At 34.0% G+C, this 18,825-nt stretch overlaps 3 protein-coding genes across 4 annotated transcripts; 1 reads left to right on the plus strand and 2 right to left on the minus strand.

The window, feature by feature from the left end:
• The first annotated feature begins 409 nt into the window (after positions 1 to 409).
• Positions 410 to 6,242, plus strand: LOC117928828 (serine/arginine-rich SC35-like splicing factor SCL30). Of its 2 annotated transcripts, none has more exons than XM_034848865.1 (8): positions 410 to 498; positions 2,266 to 2,426; positions 2,537 to 2,614; positions 4,092 to 4,256; positions 4,349 to 4,389; positions 5,426 to 5,504; positions 5,591 to 5,776; positions 5,915 to 6,242. In XM_034848865.1, the coding sequence occupies exons 2-8, from the start codon at positions 2,272 to 2,274 to the stop codon at positions 6,039 to 6,041; spliced, it is 831 nt and encodes a 276-aa protein (XP_034704756.1). In that variant the 5' UTR covers positions 410 to 498; positions 2,266 to 2,271; the 3' UTR covers positions 6,042 to 6,242. The 2 variants fall into 2 exon arrangements, with proteins under 2 accessions (XP_034704756.1, XP_034704757.1); XM_034848866.1 differs by lacking the exon at positions 410 to 498 and adding an exon at positions 964 to 1,060.
• A 5,342-nt stretch (positions 6,243 to 11,584) lies between these two features.
• LOC117927458 lies at positions 11,585 to 13,612 on the minus strand. The gene has a single exon (XM_034846942.1). It carries the CDS (start codon positions 12,953 to 12,955, stop codon positions 11,990 to 11,992), a length of 966 nt encoding a protein of 321 aa, XP_034702833.1. The 5' UTR covers positions 12,956 to 13,612; the 3' UTR covers positions 11,585 to 11,989.
• A 2,003-nt stretch (positions 13,613 to 15,615) lies between these two features.
• Positions 15,616 to 16,083, minus strand: LOC117928481 (RING-H2 finger protein ATL51-like). Its single transcript, XM_034848356.1, has one exon. The coding sequence runs from the start codon at positions 16,081 to 16,083 to the stop codon at positions 15,616 to 15,618; it is 468 nt and encodes a 155-aa protein (XP_034704247.1).
• Positions 16,084 to 18,825: the final 2,742 nt, after the last annotated feature.

Here is an 18,825-nt window from a genome sequence, read left to right on the forward strand (position 1 = left end):
ATATTTATAATAATTACATATTTTTTAGATTTATGTTTTTGACATGATTATTATTCGTGTCGGATTTAAACTAACTTATATAGTAGAATGTTTAGACTTTGACATAACACAAACACAAACTTGAACTATCAACATGAATTATCACCTTAGTTTGATATCTTCTAATATTAAAAATCTCTCCTTTGCTTTCTTAGTATGAATGTGAGTGCAATTTTTTTAATAGATATTTTGGTGGAAAAACATATAAGTTGTAAGTTGTAAGTCACATCAGTTATAGTGAAATTCTATTCGGGTCAAGGCTCGGTTACTCAAGTCCAGCCCAAACAAAGGTTGGGCTGGTTCAACAATAAAAGCTCACTTTCCTAAAACTGGTCCGGTCGGCCCGGGCCTTCTAGGGTTGGTTTGAGCTGGCCTATAAAGTACCTCGACTCCAGTTCGATTCCTTAGATCTGAGAGTGATTGTCGGGCGATTCTTCCTTGAGGTTGTCGACTCCGTAGGTAAAATGTTATTCTCATTACTCTTAAGCCATGGATTTTCTTATTTCCTCCTTTCTTTTTCTTCTTTTGAATTATCAAGGGGATTCGGAAACCCTAATGTTGTTCTTCGAATTTTAATTTGCATCTGTTTGGTTTCTGAGAGAACGGTAGAAAACAGAATAAGGGATAGTTAAAGATTTATTCACGTATTTTCTGGTTTTGTTTCCGATTGATGATTGGAACTTTCTAATTGTTGTTGTTATTGTTTCCTTTCCTTTTGTTTTTATTTAAATTATTTTTCTTACCAACCAAACATAGCGTTAGGGTTGTTCTCCATGTGTTGCTGTGTGTGAACTTAGACGGGTTTTCCAGTGAAATTGGTGCTTTAGAATCTAAGTCGCTGTTTCCAAATCACAAATCCGCAGTTTGGGTAGTTCATGTAGCGATCGATTTGAAGTTATCCTTAAATTCTGTAGGCAGCTATTATTGGAAAACAATTTGAAGTGAAGGCAAAAATTTTGGATTCCACAGGATTGGATTTCCAAAGGGCAAGATTTTGCAGATCTTTCAAAAGAATTTCAAGGTCAACAAATTTTCTTTGTTTAGAAGCTTATGAGAATGGTTCTATCAATGAAATATGACCAACTATTTAATATATTCTCTTGTTTGCCCATAAAAAAAAAAATTATTTACATAATTTTGGTTACAAGTGACGAAGCATGTTACCTGCTTTCATGATTCTGGCGTTCCTTATGGACGACAGTTAGGGCTTTGATGTGTTCTGTGATATGTGGGATATCATCACTGCTATTCCTTGTGGTCTATAAAAAAAAATCACTGCTATTCCTTGTCTACTTTCAGATGTCATTTGCTTTAGGTTAATAGCTGTGTTTGGTAGTTTATCTATTGATAATTAGTTTTATAATGCAACTTTAAAGAGGGTTGTGGATGTAGCAGTTGCAAAGTGATTCATATGCTTTTAAAGCTTTCTTGAAGTTTAGAACCTGTTTGGGAACTGTTTTCCTATCTCTAAAACACGTTTGGTGATTTTTTGAAGGAAAACAGGTTTTTAAAACTGTTTTGAAAACATTGGTGTTTTTTGATGGCGTATTTTAATTGCTTTCACCAGTTTTCTAGGGGCTCTTTTAAAAAATACAGATTAATTTCATTAACTTCTCCTAGGGTTTTGGCTAAATATACTTAACCTCCATTGGTTTGAAATTTCATCAAATACATTTCTTATCTTTTTTATTTGTTATTTTCATTCACTTGCCCTCTTGACTCAAAATAAAGGAGGCATTTGATGAAAATTCAATCTGATGAGGGTGACAATATATTTAGCCAAATCTTGAGGGAGGTGAGTGAAATTAACCCAAAAAATAATTATACAAATACAGAGAATGGTTGAAAATAAAATGCTACAGATAAAAGTTATTTTCAAGCAATTTTTGGAAATAATGAAAATTGGTTGAGAACATTCCAAGTTCTCAAATATATTTTTGTTCTATAAAACATTATAGAACTGTTTTTGGAGCACATTCCCAAACAGATTCTTAATCTTTGGCATTTAGTGATACAACTTTGCAATTGGCTTTTCACTGGATTTCCCAGCTCCTTAATGATGCTGAGCGAATTATTTACTTAAATTAGTTTTTCTCCCATGCAAGGATAAAACTGTGTTATTTGTCATTCTTCTGATACTTTATTTTATTAGTTTAGTACATTGTTAAATTCTATTTCCTGTTTTGAACTGTGGTGTAACTTATTTAGATTTATTGTTTTCTGCAGTCCATTATGAGGAGATACAGTCCACCATACTACAGTGCTCCAAGGAGAGGATATGGGGGACGAGAAAGAAGCCCTCCCAGAAGGGGATATGGTGGGTATGGGAGACGCAAGGAACAGAATCATGGAAGCCTTTTGGTCCGGAATATTCCTCTGAATTGCAGGCAATTTTCTGATACCAGCACTTGGTTTTTGTATCATTGTTTGTTTTTATAATTTTAGCTCTTTTTTAATGTGAGAGGATCTTTTGCTCAAATCTTTATTGCTGTTACAGACCAGAGGATCTTCGTGTTCCATTTGAAAGATTTGGACTAGTGAGGGATGTATATCTTCCAAAGGATTATTACACAGGGTATGCCTTTCTCTTCATAAGTACTGTTCTTCATCTTAAAATTGATTTAGGGATGCACATCGAGTTTAGCCAAATTTTGGGCTATAAACTGGGTTGATGTTAATTTGTTCTTGCGTTTAATACTTGTCCAACTCTGCTTGTCTGAACTTGGTTCAAGTTCAGGATTGACTGGTTTGGTTTGGAAATTATGCTTAGACCAGGCTTGTTTACCAGCAAGTCAAACTCCTTTATGAACTAATCTGACATTGATTCTCACGTTCATCCATAATGTTTAGTGATTACTGCACATTCCAATGCTTTTATATTAGCCTTTATAAACTAGTTGCATTGATTCACTTGCTCAGAGAGTTACAATATGACAAATGCACAAACCATATTGAAACTGCTCACCAATCTAGTTGAGTGAGGCCTGCAATCTTCAATGTTGGCATGCATTGAAATCAATCTTCAATCTCACAAGCTTGAGCTTGGCTCGTTTGATTGGTGAATGAGCTGGACCTAGCTTTTAAACTAATTAAGCCTCAGACTCGCATGCATCTTGTTTCACCAAACTGCTTTTGATGGGTTTATGAATTCCTATAAATAGTTACCTCAACATGAAAATTTCATGTTATCATCTTGCTGTTCCCAATAATTTTTTTTTTTTCACATTAAGTTTTTGGGGTTTAAATTTTTTTCATATCTTATATAAGTATGAGATTATAGTTCATAAGCCAAATTCTGAAATTTGACATCAAAAGTTCTGATTTTTCATTATCATAGATTTCTCATTCTAGTTCCTTGGTCGTTGGAATATGAATAGGGTATGGAAAAGTTATGTCTGTTGAGTTATATTCTGAACTATGTAACAAGGTTTTACTTTTATTTTCCATAGTGAGTTACGGTTTTAACTCGTTTGTCAGGGGGTATGTTGGTTTGAAGTTAAAACAAGCCCAAGCCCCACATTTGATGAAGACCTACTGTTTATCATTGCCTAACATGTTGGTCTCCCAAGGGTGTTAAGAGTAATGTTCAAATGAAGAATGTTCCTCTATGAAGAGAAACTATAAAATTACACAATCTATAGAAGTTTGATGAAGAAGAAGATTGATTGTCGAACAATTGAAGGCTACATGAGAAGATTTTAAGTTTGGGCCAACGTTGATTTCAAGTGCTTCATATATTGAAGAATTTTCAAGTCACTTTCATCTTTTGAAGTTGCCTTTCATACTTGAGTAATAGAAGAAAAGGTCAGCCACTAAGCTTGGAACCAAGCTGCTTTTATGAAAACCTGATGTCCACTTACGTGGAAGTGCTCTGAAGCTGATATTTAGATTTGTATAAGAAAGGTATACTAAGTGATGACATTGTGGCAATAACTTGGTATGATGATTTTGTTTTTGAACCTTCTATAAAGTTGGTATCCTCATACATCCAATGGATGCTCATTCCAATGCTTGGTATATCTTAATGAAACATGAGCATGTCTCACTTGCAGGGAGCCTCGAGGCTTTGCCTTTGTGCAATTTGTGGACCCTTATGAAGCTTCTGAGGCTCAGTATCATATGAATGGACAGATTTTTGCTGGAAGGGAGATAAGTGTTGTTGTTGCCGCGGAGACAAGGAAACGGCCTGAGGAGATGCGTACCCGGGCCAGGGTCAGGTAATAATATTTGTAGTCCCCCATCTGTTTGTGTTTGTGTGTGTCTGTGGGGTGCTATGGACATTCTTCTAATGCACTCCAGCATACTGCAGAGGACCATCAAGTTATGGAGGACGGAGATCATCTTATTATGGTAAAGATGTTTCTGTCAACTTCCTTCTTACTTTTGAATATATATTTTTGCTTTTATATTTTTTTCCTTCTAAGATTCTCCTTTGAATTACTAGAAAATCTGGCATTTTTGGTAGGCACTATCCATTGCATTTCTTCTGCTTGGAATTGAGAATCAAGTGTTTTTCTGGTCTCTTGTGAACCAAGTATATTCATAGTGCATGGAATGCTTCTGTAAAAATGATAGCATGATTGCTCTTGTATGACAGTAAATCTGGCATTCTATTTTGCTTTTCTTTACTTGTGGGCCACCTGATAATGGATTAGAAATCTTTTATTCTTGATCTTATCTGCATGGAGGTGGATCCTCTTTAAGCCTTTTCTATCTTTGATGACTAGTTTATAATGTGATTGCCTCTCTTGCTTATCTTTCTTTCATGGTAATCACATATATAAAATAGTCTTAAAGAAAAATAAAAAAATAAAATCTTTCTTTAAGTTAGCAAATTTATTGATTGTGCTTCTTAACTTCATGAACTGCAATGAGATTTGGGCGAGTTTGCGATTGAAGCAGTGGAATCTCATATAACTGCCATTATGTGGCTTGAACACCTTCAACACCATGTCTATTAAAAACTTAGCCGACGGTTACACTTTTACCGTAGTTATCACAGTTAGATGGAATCGACCAAAGGGTGGCTTTTTTGGGAGCTCTTGGATGTTTGGCTGGTAAAAGCAATAGAGTTTAGATTCGAGACATGTGAGAATGTAACTTATGCGCTTTCAGATATTATATGGCGTCTTGAGTTAATAATTAGAGGTGAGAATGCCCGAGCAAGTTATATGGGCAATTAGTACAATTTCTTCAATTCTTTGTTTGGAAGTTGAATAAGTGATTTAACCTAGACAGTCTAAAACAGTGGTTCCTTTAAACGGTATTTGCCTAGATTAACCTGATTAAAATTAAGTTTTGATCCTTATTTAATTATGGGAAGCTCTTGATTATTCCGAGGTTTATTTGTATTTTTGAAGTAAAACTGCTGTCAATTGTGTTTCAGGGGGTTCTCGGTCTCGATCAGTGTCCCGATCACGTTCCCCTCCTCGTCTCCTTTCAGGATCCAGAAGATACCGCTCAAGGTACGCAGTCATAGATTACAAACTGCCATTTGCTCCACGGATCCCACTAAAGCAAGTTACTGATATGAATAATTTTATATTTTCAGATCCTATTCTCCTGTTCCCAGACGTCGTGGTGACTATTCTGTTTCCCCAAGAAGGCATGTTGAACACCCTAGGTCACCAAGAGATCATCCACCGGAGCGAGATGGTGACCACATTCGCCGCTCATACTCTCCAGGTTATGATGATGCTGCTGACCAAAATCATCATACAGGCAATGGATATCTCGAGTAAGTTGTCTATTTCATTAGTTCTATAAGTTTCTCCCTCCCCCTGACCCAATCCGCTTGGGGGTGTGGAGGATTTCATCTCCAGTAATGTTCAAGCCAACTTCTGTTATCTTTTGTAATTCCTTTTTGCAACTGCAGGAAATCTGCGTATGAGCCTGATGAAGCACGAGATCGTCGGAGGTCGCCTCCTCCCCGACGAGTTTCAAGATCACTGTCTGGGTCTAGATCTAGATCTGCTGATGTGTCACCCAGGCACAGCAGATAACAAAAATGCAAGCAGAGCTGTACTTGCCTTTGGAACCTTTATAGCTTGTGTATTATGTGCTAGAAGTCAGAAATTTTCAATACTCTTTAACCACAAATGTTCTACCTTCAACTTCTAAACGATATATGCTTTAGGCCTTGTTTTTCGAATGCAGAATATTTTAAACTGGGAATTGAATGTGGGTCTAATGATTTGTATCAACCTATGTTTGGGTGTATTCAGAGCTCTACCATGATGCAGATTATAGTTAAGAGTGCCATTCGCATTGTTTTCTAAAAACTCTACTAGTCTAAAAGTTGTTTTTAAAGAAAAAAAAAAATTTGAAAATCATTTGTAGCATTAGAAAAATTACTTATAATGTTTTTTTGACTTTTAATAATATTTTTAAATAAAATATTTTATTAAAAATATTTGGAGAAAAAACATTTAATTATCAATCAAATATGGGTTATTTACTTCATTTAGTTAAAAAAAAAAAATGAAAATAGCATTTTTCAGTTTTTTTTTTATCCAACATCTTTTTTTTCTTTTTAATTATAGAGATAAAAATGTCAAAAAAAAAAAAAAAACTTGAAATATATCTCTTTTCCAACAAATATTTCATAAAGAGATGTGACAGCCTTCTAGAGGTGGATAATGTTCTCGAGAATATTTCAAATGCAATCCTACCCTCTAACCTTCTTTAATGCTGTGACTATATGGAAAACAGTCTTGGCCTGGGAAGCCTATAAATGCAAAAGAATTCTAAAGAGACCTTACAAAATTCTTCATTTGGGTGAAGATGTAGCTGTTGGTTTTGGGTTAAAAAGTGGCTCACCTATATTATAAAGGGGAACTCACTTCTTTTTTTTTAATAAAATTATTATCTCACATTTATTATTCCTTGTCTTAACTCTCTCTCTCTCTCTCTCTCTATATATATATATATATATATATATATATTTTTTTTTTTTTTTTTTTTCTTACCAAAAGAATAGTTTCAACCAGTAACCAACACATGGAATGTTCTAAGAAATAGGACCTGACAACTAATTGATAACTCTCACGTCATACCTAATGATTGACTTTTATATCATTTATAATAGGTTTTCGATCATGTATATATTATTTGCTTAAATCTCAATATAATTTTATTGTTTTAAAATACGTCTACATGATTAAAAAGAATTTATACACATATAGTTAGTATCATAGATTTTTTCCCCTATTCAATGTGACATAACATAATCATCCCTTCATGTAAACATAATATTCTTGTCATGGACCAAACAAACAAATTCCCCTTTGAGGTCCAAAGTAGACAATATTTACATGATTGAGAGTAAATTATTACATGGGTTCATTCAAACAAGTCCATTATTTCAAATATTTTGTTAGTTTAATTCAAGTTGTGTTTAAAAAGTTAGGATATAACATCCATGAAAAATTGAAAAAGGTGAATCAATTCTCACTCTTTAACTACCAAAGGGAGAGTACATATTGATTATAAAAAATTGAAGTTAGTGAATAAGAGGGGATCATTTTCTCCTATTGCCTCTGTATCAAATCTTGCATGGATAATTGGGTGTCTATGTTGAGATAAGAGAGTGAAGGTTCCTTTTACTTGTCCCTTGAGCACATTTAAATGTACTTTTGAGAGGTCAAGGAAGATATCTTGAGTGTAGAAAGAAAAATATAGTTCTCGATTGGCAAGATTATCACTTGATGCCTTGATGGTGACTTCTAGAATTGTGTTATGACACGTCATTCCTAAAAATGGATTAAATGTGGGTAAGACCAAGATTGTCTTGATGCAATAATGAAAATATCAAAAATATTATTGGTTTGATTCTAAGAAAATATCTTGAAAAATATGGACATTGATGTTTTTTGATTAAATTTTGAAAAATGACAAAATAATCAATAATATACATATTAAATTATTTTTTTAATAAAGTAGTATACGTGTGATATAATAATATTAAATAATATAAGAAGCATATTGATATAAGTACTATGAAATGAAGTCTTATTAGACATCAGTATTTTGATTCTTTTTCTTATCATGATTAAGGGATTATTTGTATTTATCTTTATGTTATATTTAAAATTTTATATGTTATTTGGGAAGGAGAGTCAAATATTCATCACACCCCTCTTTTGATATCTGTACTTATAAATTTGAGATATGAAGGAAAATAATCAACGAGATACACAAAACTTAAATAATCGGATAAATACACAAAATCAAATTTATATTAAGAGAAAGAATAAAGGAGATACACCAAATGGAAATAGTAAAGGAGATAGGCAAAATCAAATGCATAATGGATAAGAATGTTTTCAATCAAATTCCATAAATAAAAAATAATCAAATACTAATAATTGGGGATGAGTCTTGAATTTGGATCTTCTCCCAAAGGCTAGGTTATATCGGGGATGAGCCTCGAATTTGGGTTTTCTCCTAAATACTAGGTTATCACCAAGTGAAATGATGATGATCGAATGTCATAAAACATTAAATTTATCTATTAAATTACATATATTTTGATAGAAATATCATAAATATCATGAATAATTTTATCCTTAACTTAAACACAAGGTTACCGGTAGGCAATAGTAGGTTATTTTGGAATGAAATTTAATGACAACATAGAGAGCTTAAACGATCTTCATCTATAAATTCTTGGCCTATAAATACTAGAAGTTAGGTTGGAAATGTTATGAATTATATGATTAAATGATCAAGAAATGTAAATCCAATAAAAATAGGAAATGGTCTCGGTGGATGTTTGGTAAACCAACTTAACAATTTAATGTGACTTAATAATTTAATTTAAGTCATTAAGTATGTTTGGTAAAATAGCTTAATAATAATACTTAAAGTCAACTTTAAGTAATAAGTAAAAATAATTTACTTATTCTTAAGTTCATATCTTCATTTTACATTTTTACCTCCATTTATCCTAAATCTTTACAATTTTTTAATCATAAAATTATGTAAAAATTAAATTAAAAGAGAAGGTTCTTCTTCCTCATCAATGACTCCAAAAATAACTTATCCTTTCCATGTTTGATTGATGCTTAAATCCAAATTTAGGCAAATAAAGTTCTCATTTTTCTTTTCATTTATTTTTTCAACAACCAAACAACCTCTAAAATTTGCAAAATATTTCATAAATAATGCTAGATTACAATGAGATATTTAATGTGACCACCTATCCCTTTTATTATTTATAATATGGTACTCATATAATTTATTTTTTACATTCCTAATATTCTTCATAAAATTATGTCAAAATTCACCCAACCATAAAATTAGTTTATTTCAAAAAATTTCATGATGAAATTTTGTTAGTTCTAAAAAATTAGGGTTGTTCCTCATCCTCATAAGTTCATTGGAGAGATAATGGACTCATACGAAGGCCAAGCCCAATATGAAGTCATCATCTCAGCTAAGTCAAACCATCCTTTTGATATCTTGATGTTAATATTTAATAATTAAAATTATAATTAAATTTTAAAATAAAATATAAAAATAAAAATAAAGAAAATAACAAAATAACCGAGTGAAAAGGCTAATGGTATGTTTGACAACATTTTCTTATAACAACTTTAAATTATTTTTAGGTACAAAATTTTATTTCAATACTCAAAAATTAAAAATACCTTAAATTTGTTATATCAAAAAAAAAAAAAATTTAAACAAATTTTGAAAAATTTGTTTTTATAAAATTTTTTACTACTATTTTAAAAATTATGCAACTATTTTTAATGATAATTAACAAAAAGCCTCCAAGATTCTGTATAAAAAAATGAAGGAGCACATGCATGATCAGTCCATGTATTGTAAGTTGCACAAATCTATAATACTCAACTAATAAATCCTGTGGGAATATGCTCAAAGCTTGATATAAGAAAATCATAATGGTTTGCAGAGAAATCCATGAATTTTCCAAATCAGTTAGAGAAGGTACTGAAGGGGTGTTTGGTCAGATATTGGCATGAATGATTTACCCTTTTCTTTCTTCTTGGGTCCACTGCTGTCTACTCTAGTCTCTACCTTAATCATCACCTCTTCCAGTGGAGACTGGCAGTTTGTGGGTGGGATCTGTTGATCATACTCCCATTTCTTTTTTCAATCCCTACAGGAACATGTTTCTGAAACACCCTTTTCTTTTCAGTCAACCCACACCATTTTGGAATAGGTAATACTAAGTACTGTGTTGCTCTTAGAAGTATATCACTACCTCTTTTTTGGTGATGGTTGGGGCAAGAATTTAATGCAAACAATATTAGTTCAAGAACACAAAAATAAAATATTTTTTTTAGAAATATAAGGGGTTTTAATGTGATTTTACAAAACACGTCTGACTAATACACGGGAGAAATCATTTCATTATATTGGAAAGAGTATAAGCTTGATAATCTTTATAAGCTAATCTTCGTCTCATAACCCTTTCCTCTTATGAATATTCTTAGTAACTTTTCTTATTTTATAACGAGAAATCCGATGTTACAATCATTTGTCAATCTAGAAAATACTTCATACAGTACAAAAAAAATGTAGACTAATTAAGAAATTGAGAAACTTGCTGACAGTAATGCCTTTTACTTTATGGATTCTCTGAATTATTAATTCCATTGCTTTATGCTTTGTTTGGTTCCTCATAAGAAGACCAAAGAAAAGAAATGAAAATTTAGAATGTACAGAATTGTTTAAGAGATTCACCTCCAATGGAAAGTGAAAGTATGATGCCTTAGAATGTTAAACGACTCAACTCCCACCTCTTCTTGCAAATGTCCCATGTATATGCTAGCTCTTGATATGAATGGCATCTTCACAATCACTTGATGGATACCTTGGATTTCTATCTTAGCTAATGAAATGACTCTCAGGCTTCTGATTCAGCTCATTATCTTCGTTCCTGTGCCAGTAGAGTGGGCAACTCCCAGATGCCTTACCCATTCTACTAGATTTTCTCCATTTACAGATGAGTAGGAAGAAACTAGCCTGAAAACAGCCTTTGTTGAAGTTCTGAATGACAGATATTGATGCCATTGGAATATGAGCTGTATGTTTTGTTTGTGGAGTTTTTTAGTTTCTCAAATCAATATCCAGAAAGATAATCTGATGGATGTACCAGGAACAATGTATTTCGAACGTTGAAAGATAGACATGGCCCAACCCATGAATCATCCAAATATGTCTAATATTTAAAGAACTTGGAAAAGGCAGTAGTAGTGGCTGTAATGATTCAACAAGGTGGGAACCTTTCAGTCCATTCGCTGGAGAGATTTCACGGGCAATTCCATTCCATGTTGTTTAGGAAAAAAGCTGAAGGGAATCTCCTCACAGGTCACAATCCCACCTGTCTTTTTTCAACCTTGTCACTTTGTTGAATGGGGTACCTCCTTTGCCTTTGGCCCACCACACTAACCCTTCTGCTAGCGGCATCATGATCAGACCACCAATCTACAGTGATGGAAAGGATCAGAAGGACATGTTTCCATGTTTCATCAAGGTGTGTGGGGTATGGATGCTATAAAAGAATACAGGAAAGTGTTGTGGATACAGTGCAACAGTATTATTTTATGTGTATCTCTCAGAAGCATGGAGGGGAATTGGCCTTAAAAGAATTTACAGTGGCTCTTTAGACAACACCCTCTGTACTAGTATCACCCACATGAATGATTACAGGTATCAGACAACTCAGGAGAGACATGGAGATTGAATAAAACAAATAACCCCACAAGTCTTCCACTTGCACCATCAGGCCACCTCCCAGCATCATGTTGCAGAGAATGTTGTCTCTCCTCTGGAAATTTCAAGATGCTTTGCAAAAGGGTTTCTGCAGATTAACTACTAATTGATACCCAAACACCCTAAATGTAGTAAGAGAAAACCCAAAATCTCTAGAAAAAAAAAAATCAGTAAATTCAGTCATAAAATGAAACTAAGGAAATATTTAATTTGTGAAGCTGTGGTGCAAGATGGGTTTCTTGCTAGCTGATGGGTCGAATGTTGAAGGGGAAGAAACCAGAGGAAGTATCTGTGAAGAGCTTGAATGATGAGTGAGGTCTTTCTCTTTGTTCTTAGCAACAACAATGGTGATAAACGATCCATCTTCTTCATCCTTGTGAAGCTTTGAAGAGGAAGGAGGATTAACTGCAAAATCTGCAGACACTTCAAACTGCAACTGCTCCTTTTTGGCTTCTTCCATTACTTTTCTGTGGAGTTTCTCCTCAGCATCCTTCAAGAACTTGAACTTGGGAGGTGGTGATGAACTTATTTTGCTAAACTGATCAGCATCTGCCGCTGATTCAAAGAGCGGGTTGACTCCTTGGTGGTTATAAGAGGAGTCCATAGGAGTAAGAGGAGGAGTGAAAAATGGTGGAGAAGCAAGAGGTGTCAAAAATGGAGTCTCCACTGTTAGAAGAAGATCACTCAGGCTCCTACTTCTTGACCCCTTTGCACTCTTATCACCTCTAGACTTCCCATCTTCAGATTCTAAATCCTCCTTTGTTTCTTCCTTGATGGTGAAGAGAAATCTTGGAGGGCCAGAGAGATCATGCAGCCTCATGAGTTCAGTCTCCATGGTTTCTTCTCCAAAGGGCTTGAGCAAATAGTCCTCTTTTCCATGCATATGAAGCTGATGATGAGCCTGCTGTGGTTCAAGCACATGGGTGTCAGTTACTCTGTCTGAAGAGCATAGTTCTTGGGGATTGAGAGCTCTGGAGCTCAAAGAAGATGGCTTCTTCCAACAGTACATGTACAGGAACTCCCTTGCTGGGCTGCTGTAATCATCCTCCATCTCTGTGCTGGTGAGCCTCTTCTTCCACCAGAGCAAGTAGTAAAGCTCAGCAACTAGAGCTAACAGAAGGCACCCAAAAACTATGCTCAGACCAAGTCCTACACTACTCAAAGATCTCATCTTTGTTTTCAAATCACATCTAAAGGAACTTGAAATTCTCAACTTAATTCCCCTCAACTATACTCTATTTTCTATACTTTAAAACCCTTCCACTGGAAGAAAAAACAAGAGCGAATAAAAAATAATAAGTGAAGGAAAATAGTTCTAAGTAATATCTGAAGGGTCCTACACAAATCACCCAAGAACCCAGATCATAAACCCTTGTCAGCTTCTCATACTCTTCCTTAAGAAGAGCTTTGATTGAACATACACCAACTATATGAGTAAATCACAAAACCCATCTTGAAAAACAAACAAAAGAAGCTCACTTTTTCCCTGAAAATCACATTTTCTAATCATGACATGAAACATGATTATAAAGCTAGTTAGATACATATCCAGCTAACTTTTTACTCCAAACCCCAAAACAAAAAACCACCCTTTAATTTATGTAAGGATGATCTCTCATTTTTCAAAAAGAAACATTAGGAATCCAGAAATAACAAGTTTTGTCTGAAAATGGGTTAGCTTTAAACCACTTTGTTCAGATGAAATGAACCCCCCCACCACCCCAAAAAAAAAAAAACTTAAAACCATGAGCCCAGAAAACCACAAGGGAAGAGGCAAAGAGTGGGCAACACACTAGACTAGTGGTTGGCAGGTTGGGGAGGTCACATAACTCGAGGGATGCTCACATGGGGTTGCAAAGCAAGAGGAAAGAGATGTGTCAATAAGTATTACTTTTTTGGGTCAATATACAGAAATGCCCTAGGGAACAAGGTTCTACTCACAAATCATTAATTAGATTAATAAAATATTGGTCAATGAAAATTATTATTATACAAGGTCTACTACTTTTTCTCTCAACTTTATATTGGAAGACAAAATATTCCAATATAAAATTAACATTTTTTGTCACCAAGCGAAGGGTTTATAATAATTGGATAGAGATATAAACCTTTACACAAAACCCTTTAATCAGTGCTAGAAGAATGTTTTACTAGCTATCACTAGAAAATCATAGATCACAATGAATGTAATTTTTTTCAAAACCAAACGATAGCATTGGAAATATGGATTGTGAAATCAGAATTATTATCTGTCAAGGATATTTAAATCAAACTTCCCATTAAGTTTGCTTGCTAGGTTAAGGGATATTAACATCCCTTGAATAATTTTATTTATTTATTTATTGAATGATGAATTTACTTCTGTTATATTTAATCTCTCTTATGATTCAAGATTTCGAATGAAAGACAGAAATTGTGTATAATCGCAATTAAAAGGATAAAAAGAGTTTTTATTATTGCAATATTTCAATCTTATTTTTGATTAGTGAATTCTTCTCATATTGATGGTTGAAAAACGTTAAGATTTTTGTTTATTTTCCTTATTACTGTTCGTGTGTGTGATTGCCTTAACAAATGCAAACCCCCCTTCCATGATTTCCCAATCTCCTACTTCGCAATACCATCAGCCAAACACACCCACAAAAATAATTGAGAAAAAGTATTCCTACCTATCAAAGCTGGTCTATATGCACTTAGGACACTTAATGGTCCAAGCAACTTGGGCAGCAGAATGTTTTCAGAAATATATTATTCGACTGTTATGGTAGTCCATAGGTGGACTATATGGGCCTTTTGATTTACAAGATGGGCTTTTTGGGCCCACCAAGCGTGAGAATGATGTATGGATGATGGTTTTTAGTGGCAAATAATGCAATTCAGCGTTGTGTCCCTTTAAGACTCCATTGAGAAGAGTCATTGCCCAAAAAAGGTGAAAACCCTAAAGCTGATCATGGATGGATACAAGTCAAGTCATGCATGATGGTACACCAGGGGTCATGCGAAGTATTCTGTATGGTTGTGATCAAACAGGTTTGACCCACCCAAGTGTGGAACCCTTTGGTGCTTTCACTAGATGGGCAAGTTGATAACTTTTCTAAGCGTGAATTGAAGTGGGAAAGGAAGAAAGAAGAATCATCTTTGGGTCTGTTGAAAGCAATGGGCCCGTTTGGAAGTGTTTGTTGGGCCCATGGCCCACCTTCTATCCTGTCACCCCATAACATAATGCTCTCAGACAAAAGGCAAGGCCGCTTTGATTTAATTCACTGAATGGGTGGAAACACGGGGCTTTCTTTTTGCTTTTATGGGTTGGGACCCATGTGTGGGCTGGGCCTGAGACATTATCTGTCCAATGGTGATATTTTATTCGTCCTTTTGTCACCTTTTTCTGAGTGATCCAAAAATATCAATGTCAAATATGACCCACACAATGGAAATTCTAAGCAAACCAATGGGCTTCAGGCCAAGGAAAACTTTTCAGGCCCATTGTAGAAACAATTCTTTCAATGAAAGATCCATTCCCATCAATCTATTCCGCCAACCTATTCTTCCCATAGGAACCTCGAAGGAAAAAGAATAATATACATATCAACCCTGCCCCTAGTCTAAATATTTTCTACATTTTTGACCCAAAGCCAAAAGAGAGTGGCTGGAAATGGGGCTACCCAAATCATGGGCCAGTGTTGATCATCCATTTTGAAAGAGACCTCCTTAAGCATACTATTTTATTGGGCCCAAGGCTTGCTTCCATCCAAAATGGGCCCAAGACAACGACCCAATTAGTTAACAAATGCTTCATCGCCTACCATGATACCTACCATGTCACATTGCTTGTCATGCTCGACTGGAATCCGGCAGCCTCACTGTATGATACTCCGGCCGGTGACCCAATACATGTCCAGATGATATCACGGTGGTCCGACAAAGCGGGCAATTGGAGTGGGAACAGAGCCACATATCGATACAAGGCACATGAAATGAGTGCAAACACTTGGGTAAGATCCGAATCGCCTCACCATCCTTGAACTCACACAAGCATACAACACAAGTAGCATTTACCAAGCCAATATCTTTGGTGTAGTGGAAAGAAGGAATGAGGTTTGTGATTGAATCATCTGAGCTGTTGACACTCCCGGGACTCACCATCCATCTCTGACTTGTACTACTGCTACTCTCCCTTGGGCTGCACCAATGTGCCACAATACAGTGGTACGTTAATAGCACGGCGATGGCTAGAACGATGCCGATGACCGCCACAGGGAGCGGAGAGAGGCCGAAGATGTGGGTGGTGGTGCCATCCATTAATCTTGCGGTGATGGGTATAGACTACAATTTGATATGGGAATTTGAGGACATGGAGCATATAAAATGTGTGTGATTATTAAAAATGAAGAATGGTATTGAAGTATATTGTTTGTCTTCTGCTAAGCATTGGAATCTCACCATAGAATAGGGGAGGATAAGCTTCAATAATTTAATTGGCATTGGGTTTTTTTAACAACTTGAGTTAATTAAAGAAGTTGATTAAAATCAAACATTAAGATCATCGAATCAAAGTGGCATTTCATGTATTTGTTTGGTCCTCATTAAGTAATATTTAAGGGCTGAGGAGATGAGGGGGGGCCATGCCAGTATTCCTAACAGTGCAAGGAAGGATGTAAACCAAAGGACCAATGTGAATGGAATTCGTCATATCATATTTAATTTGTATGCATCACTTGACGCCATCATAGTGTATCACTTGAACAGTAGTTATATTTGATAGCTCCAAAGGGCCAAGACTAGCTGGGCTCTAAACAAGAACCTTCTCAATTCCTTTTGAGAGATCTTAATTTGGATGCATGAAATAATCATGCATACAATGTCCATTCTACTTGAAATTAGGAAGATTAGTAAGCTCCCCCATGTATTATTATTTTCAATTTTATGAATTCTTCATCAATAACTTTAATACAATAATCATCACAAGCAACTTCTTTATAAGTCAATGAATTGCAATTTGTAAATAAAACAAAATTCATCAATTCTTCGGTTGTTATATTATTGTCATCTCCAGCTATATGATGTTGAAAGCGTCCAGATAAAACACACTGACACTGTAGACATAATTGGATCGTAGTTGACGATTCTTCTGAACATAGGATTATAGCTGGTGCACTAGTACTAGGTTGCGTATTTAGTCTTCACTTTGCTCTTCAAGATTTATTCAAACATTTAGTAATATTCTTTTTTAATTACAACATCAATCCCGTATTATTTGTTTATTAAAAGTCATATCACGATTAATAATAACATAGATACTTTGTGGATTGTATAATTTATACCCATTTGTCACTACATTTCTCATCTTGATCATGAAGTTTCCTTCATAATAAATTCAACACATGAAGATATGGTTATGAAACAAAACACCCTTAGGTGATTAATGTGAGGCTTCCTATGGCTACTTGGTTCTTAGGTGGTTTTTTCATGAACAATTTTAACGGGCCACCTAAAATTTTTCCGTACTATTGTTTTTAGGGTACTTCTCATCATATCCATAATTATACTATTTTTTCTTTATAATTTTATTTTATTATAGAATGTACCTTGGAGTCAATTATACTATTTAGTGCTCAATGTCACTTTTTTTTTCCCCCAAAAAATCATCACAATAGAATGTTCACTTTATTTTTTCATATAAGTTCTAAATTTGCTTAATTTGCTTTGAAAAATAAATGCAAGTCTTCCTTAAAATCATCAATAAAGGTAATAAAAAAACTCATGATCTCCATTTGGGGACTTCCATTGAACATAGATCTTAATAAATCAACTTGAGAGACTTTCTTGTTCTCCATGATTCTTCTATAGAAAAAAGTTTTTTCAAACTTCATTTAGAGAATTAATTAATAAAAGGCAACCCAAAAACTATCTTCTTAGTATCGATTAATTTTAGACATCTAAAATTTAAATACCCAAAGCATAAGTGTCATAACCAATTCTTATCATTAATTAACGAAATATAAATTCCTATAAATATCGTTTAACAAAAATAAACGATTTTATGTCATTTTTATCTTTACTATTAGCCTTTTCTTATCATCACTAATATATATATATATTTCGTACCCTATTTTTGAAAGTTGCTTCACACTCGATAGATTTTGATGAAGATTTGGAACATATGATATAATAGAGACAAAATTTTATGACCTATCCTTTAATTTTATGGAACTCTTGTCTTTACCCTTAACTAACATTATTGTATAATTCCCAAACTTTATATTTGAATTAAAAATTTCATCTCATCTTTCCTACCATACATATGATTACTAGTCAACATAAAAAAACCATGTACTTTTATTTTCTTTTTTGGTAAAATTGTATGCCAATAATAAGGTCTTTGAATTTTCACCTTTATCTTTATAACATTAGTCAAAATTTCCTTCCATTCGGTTTTTATAATCAAACTTATAATTATCAGTTTTTTGCAATTATGATATTGAATTTAAGATTTGTTATTTCATCAAGTTAAAGTAGTATCACTTTCTCCTTTTTAGCCTAATATTAAATTTCCTCACCTTCATTATGCAAGTTCTAACCTTTCTTACTTGATTTAAAATTATCTTAGAACTCGATCTTCTTGTTCTTTTTTAAGATTTAATTAACTTTGCAGTATGGGATCTTTTATCCAAGTATTATTCATGAGCTTGCAAGGAACCAATCAATTCATCCAAAGACATGTGTTGAGATATTTTGATTCTTCAATTGTTTCCACCTTGTACTCAAATCATATGGTTAGGGTTCAAAGAATTTTCCTCTAGAACTTGGAGATCTAAATGTCATTTTTCCTATTAGATTTCATGTAATTGACTAGAGCTAATGTCCATGAAAAATAATCAAAAGCTCTTTGGTTTTCTCCTTCTGAAGAATTTCAATTGGTCTTCTTAGAGTATAATAAGAATCAAACTTAAAGTTTTCAAATCTTTAAAAAACTAATTACTCAAATATTAATAAAACAATTCTAATAAAGGAAACCCAACTTTGGTTGAACCAGAAATACTC

This window comes from Vitis riparia, chromosome 13, assembly GCF_004353265.1.
Source record: "Vitis riparia cultivar Riparia Gloire de Montpellier isolate 1030 chromosome 13, EGFV_Vit.rip_1.0, whole genome shotgun sequence".
NCBI lineage: Eukaryota > Viridiplantae > Streptophyta > Magnoliopsida > Vitales > Vitaceae > Vitis > Vitis riparia.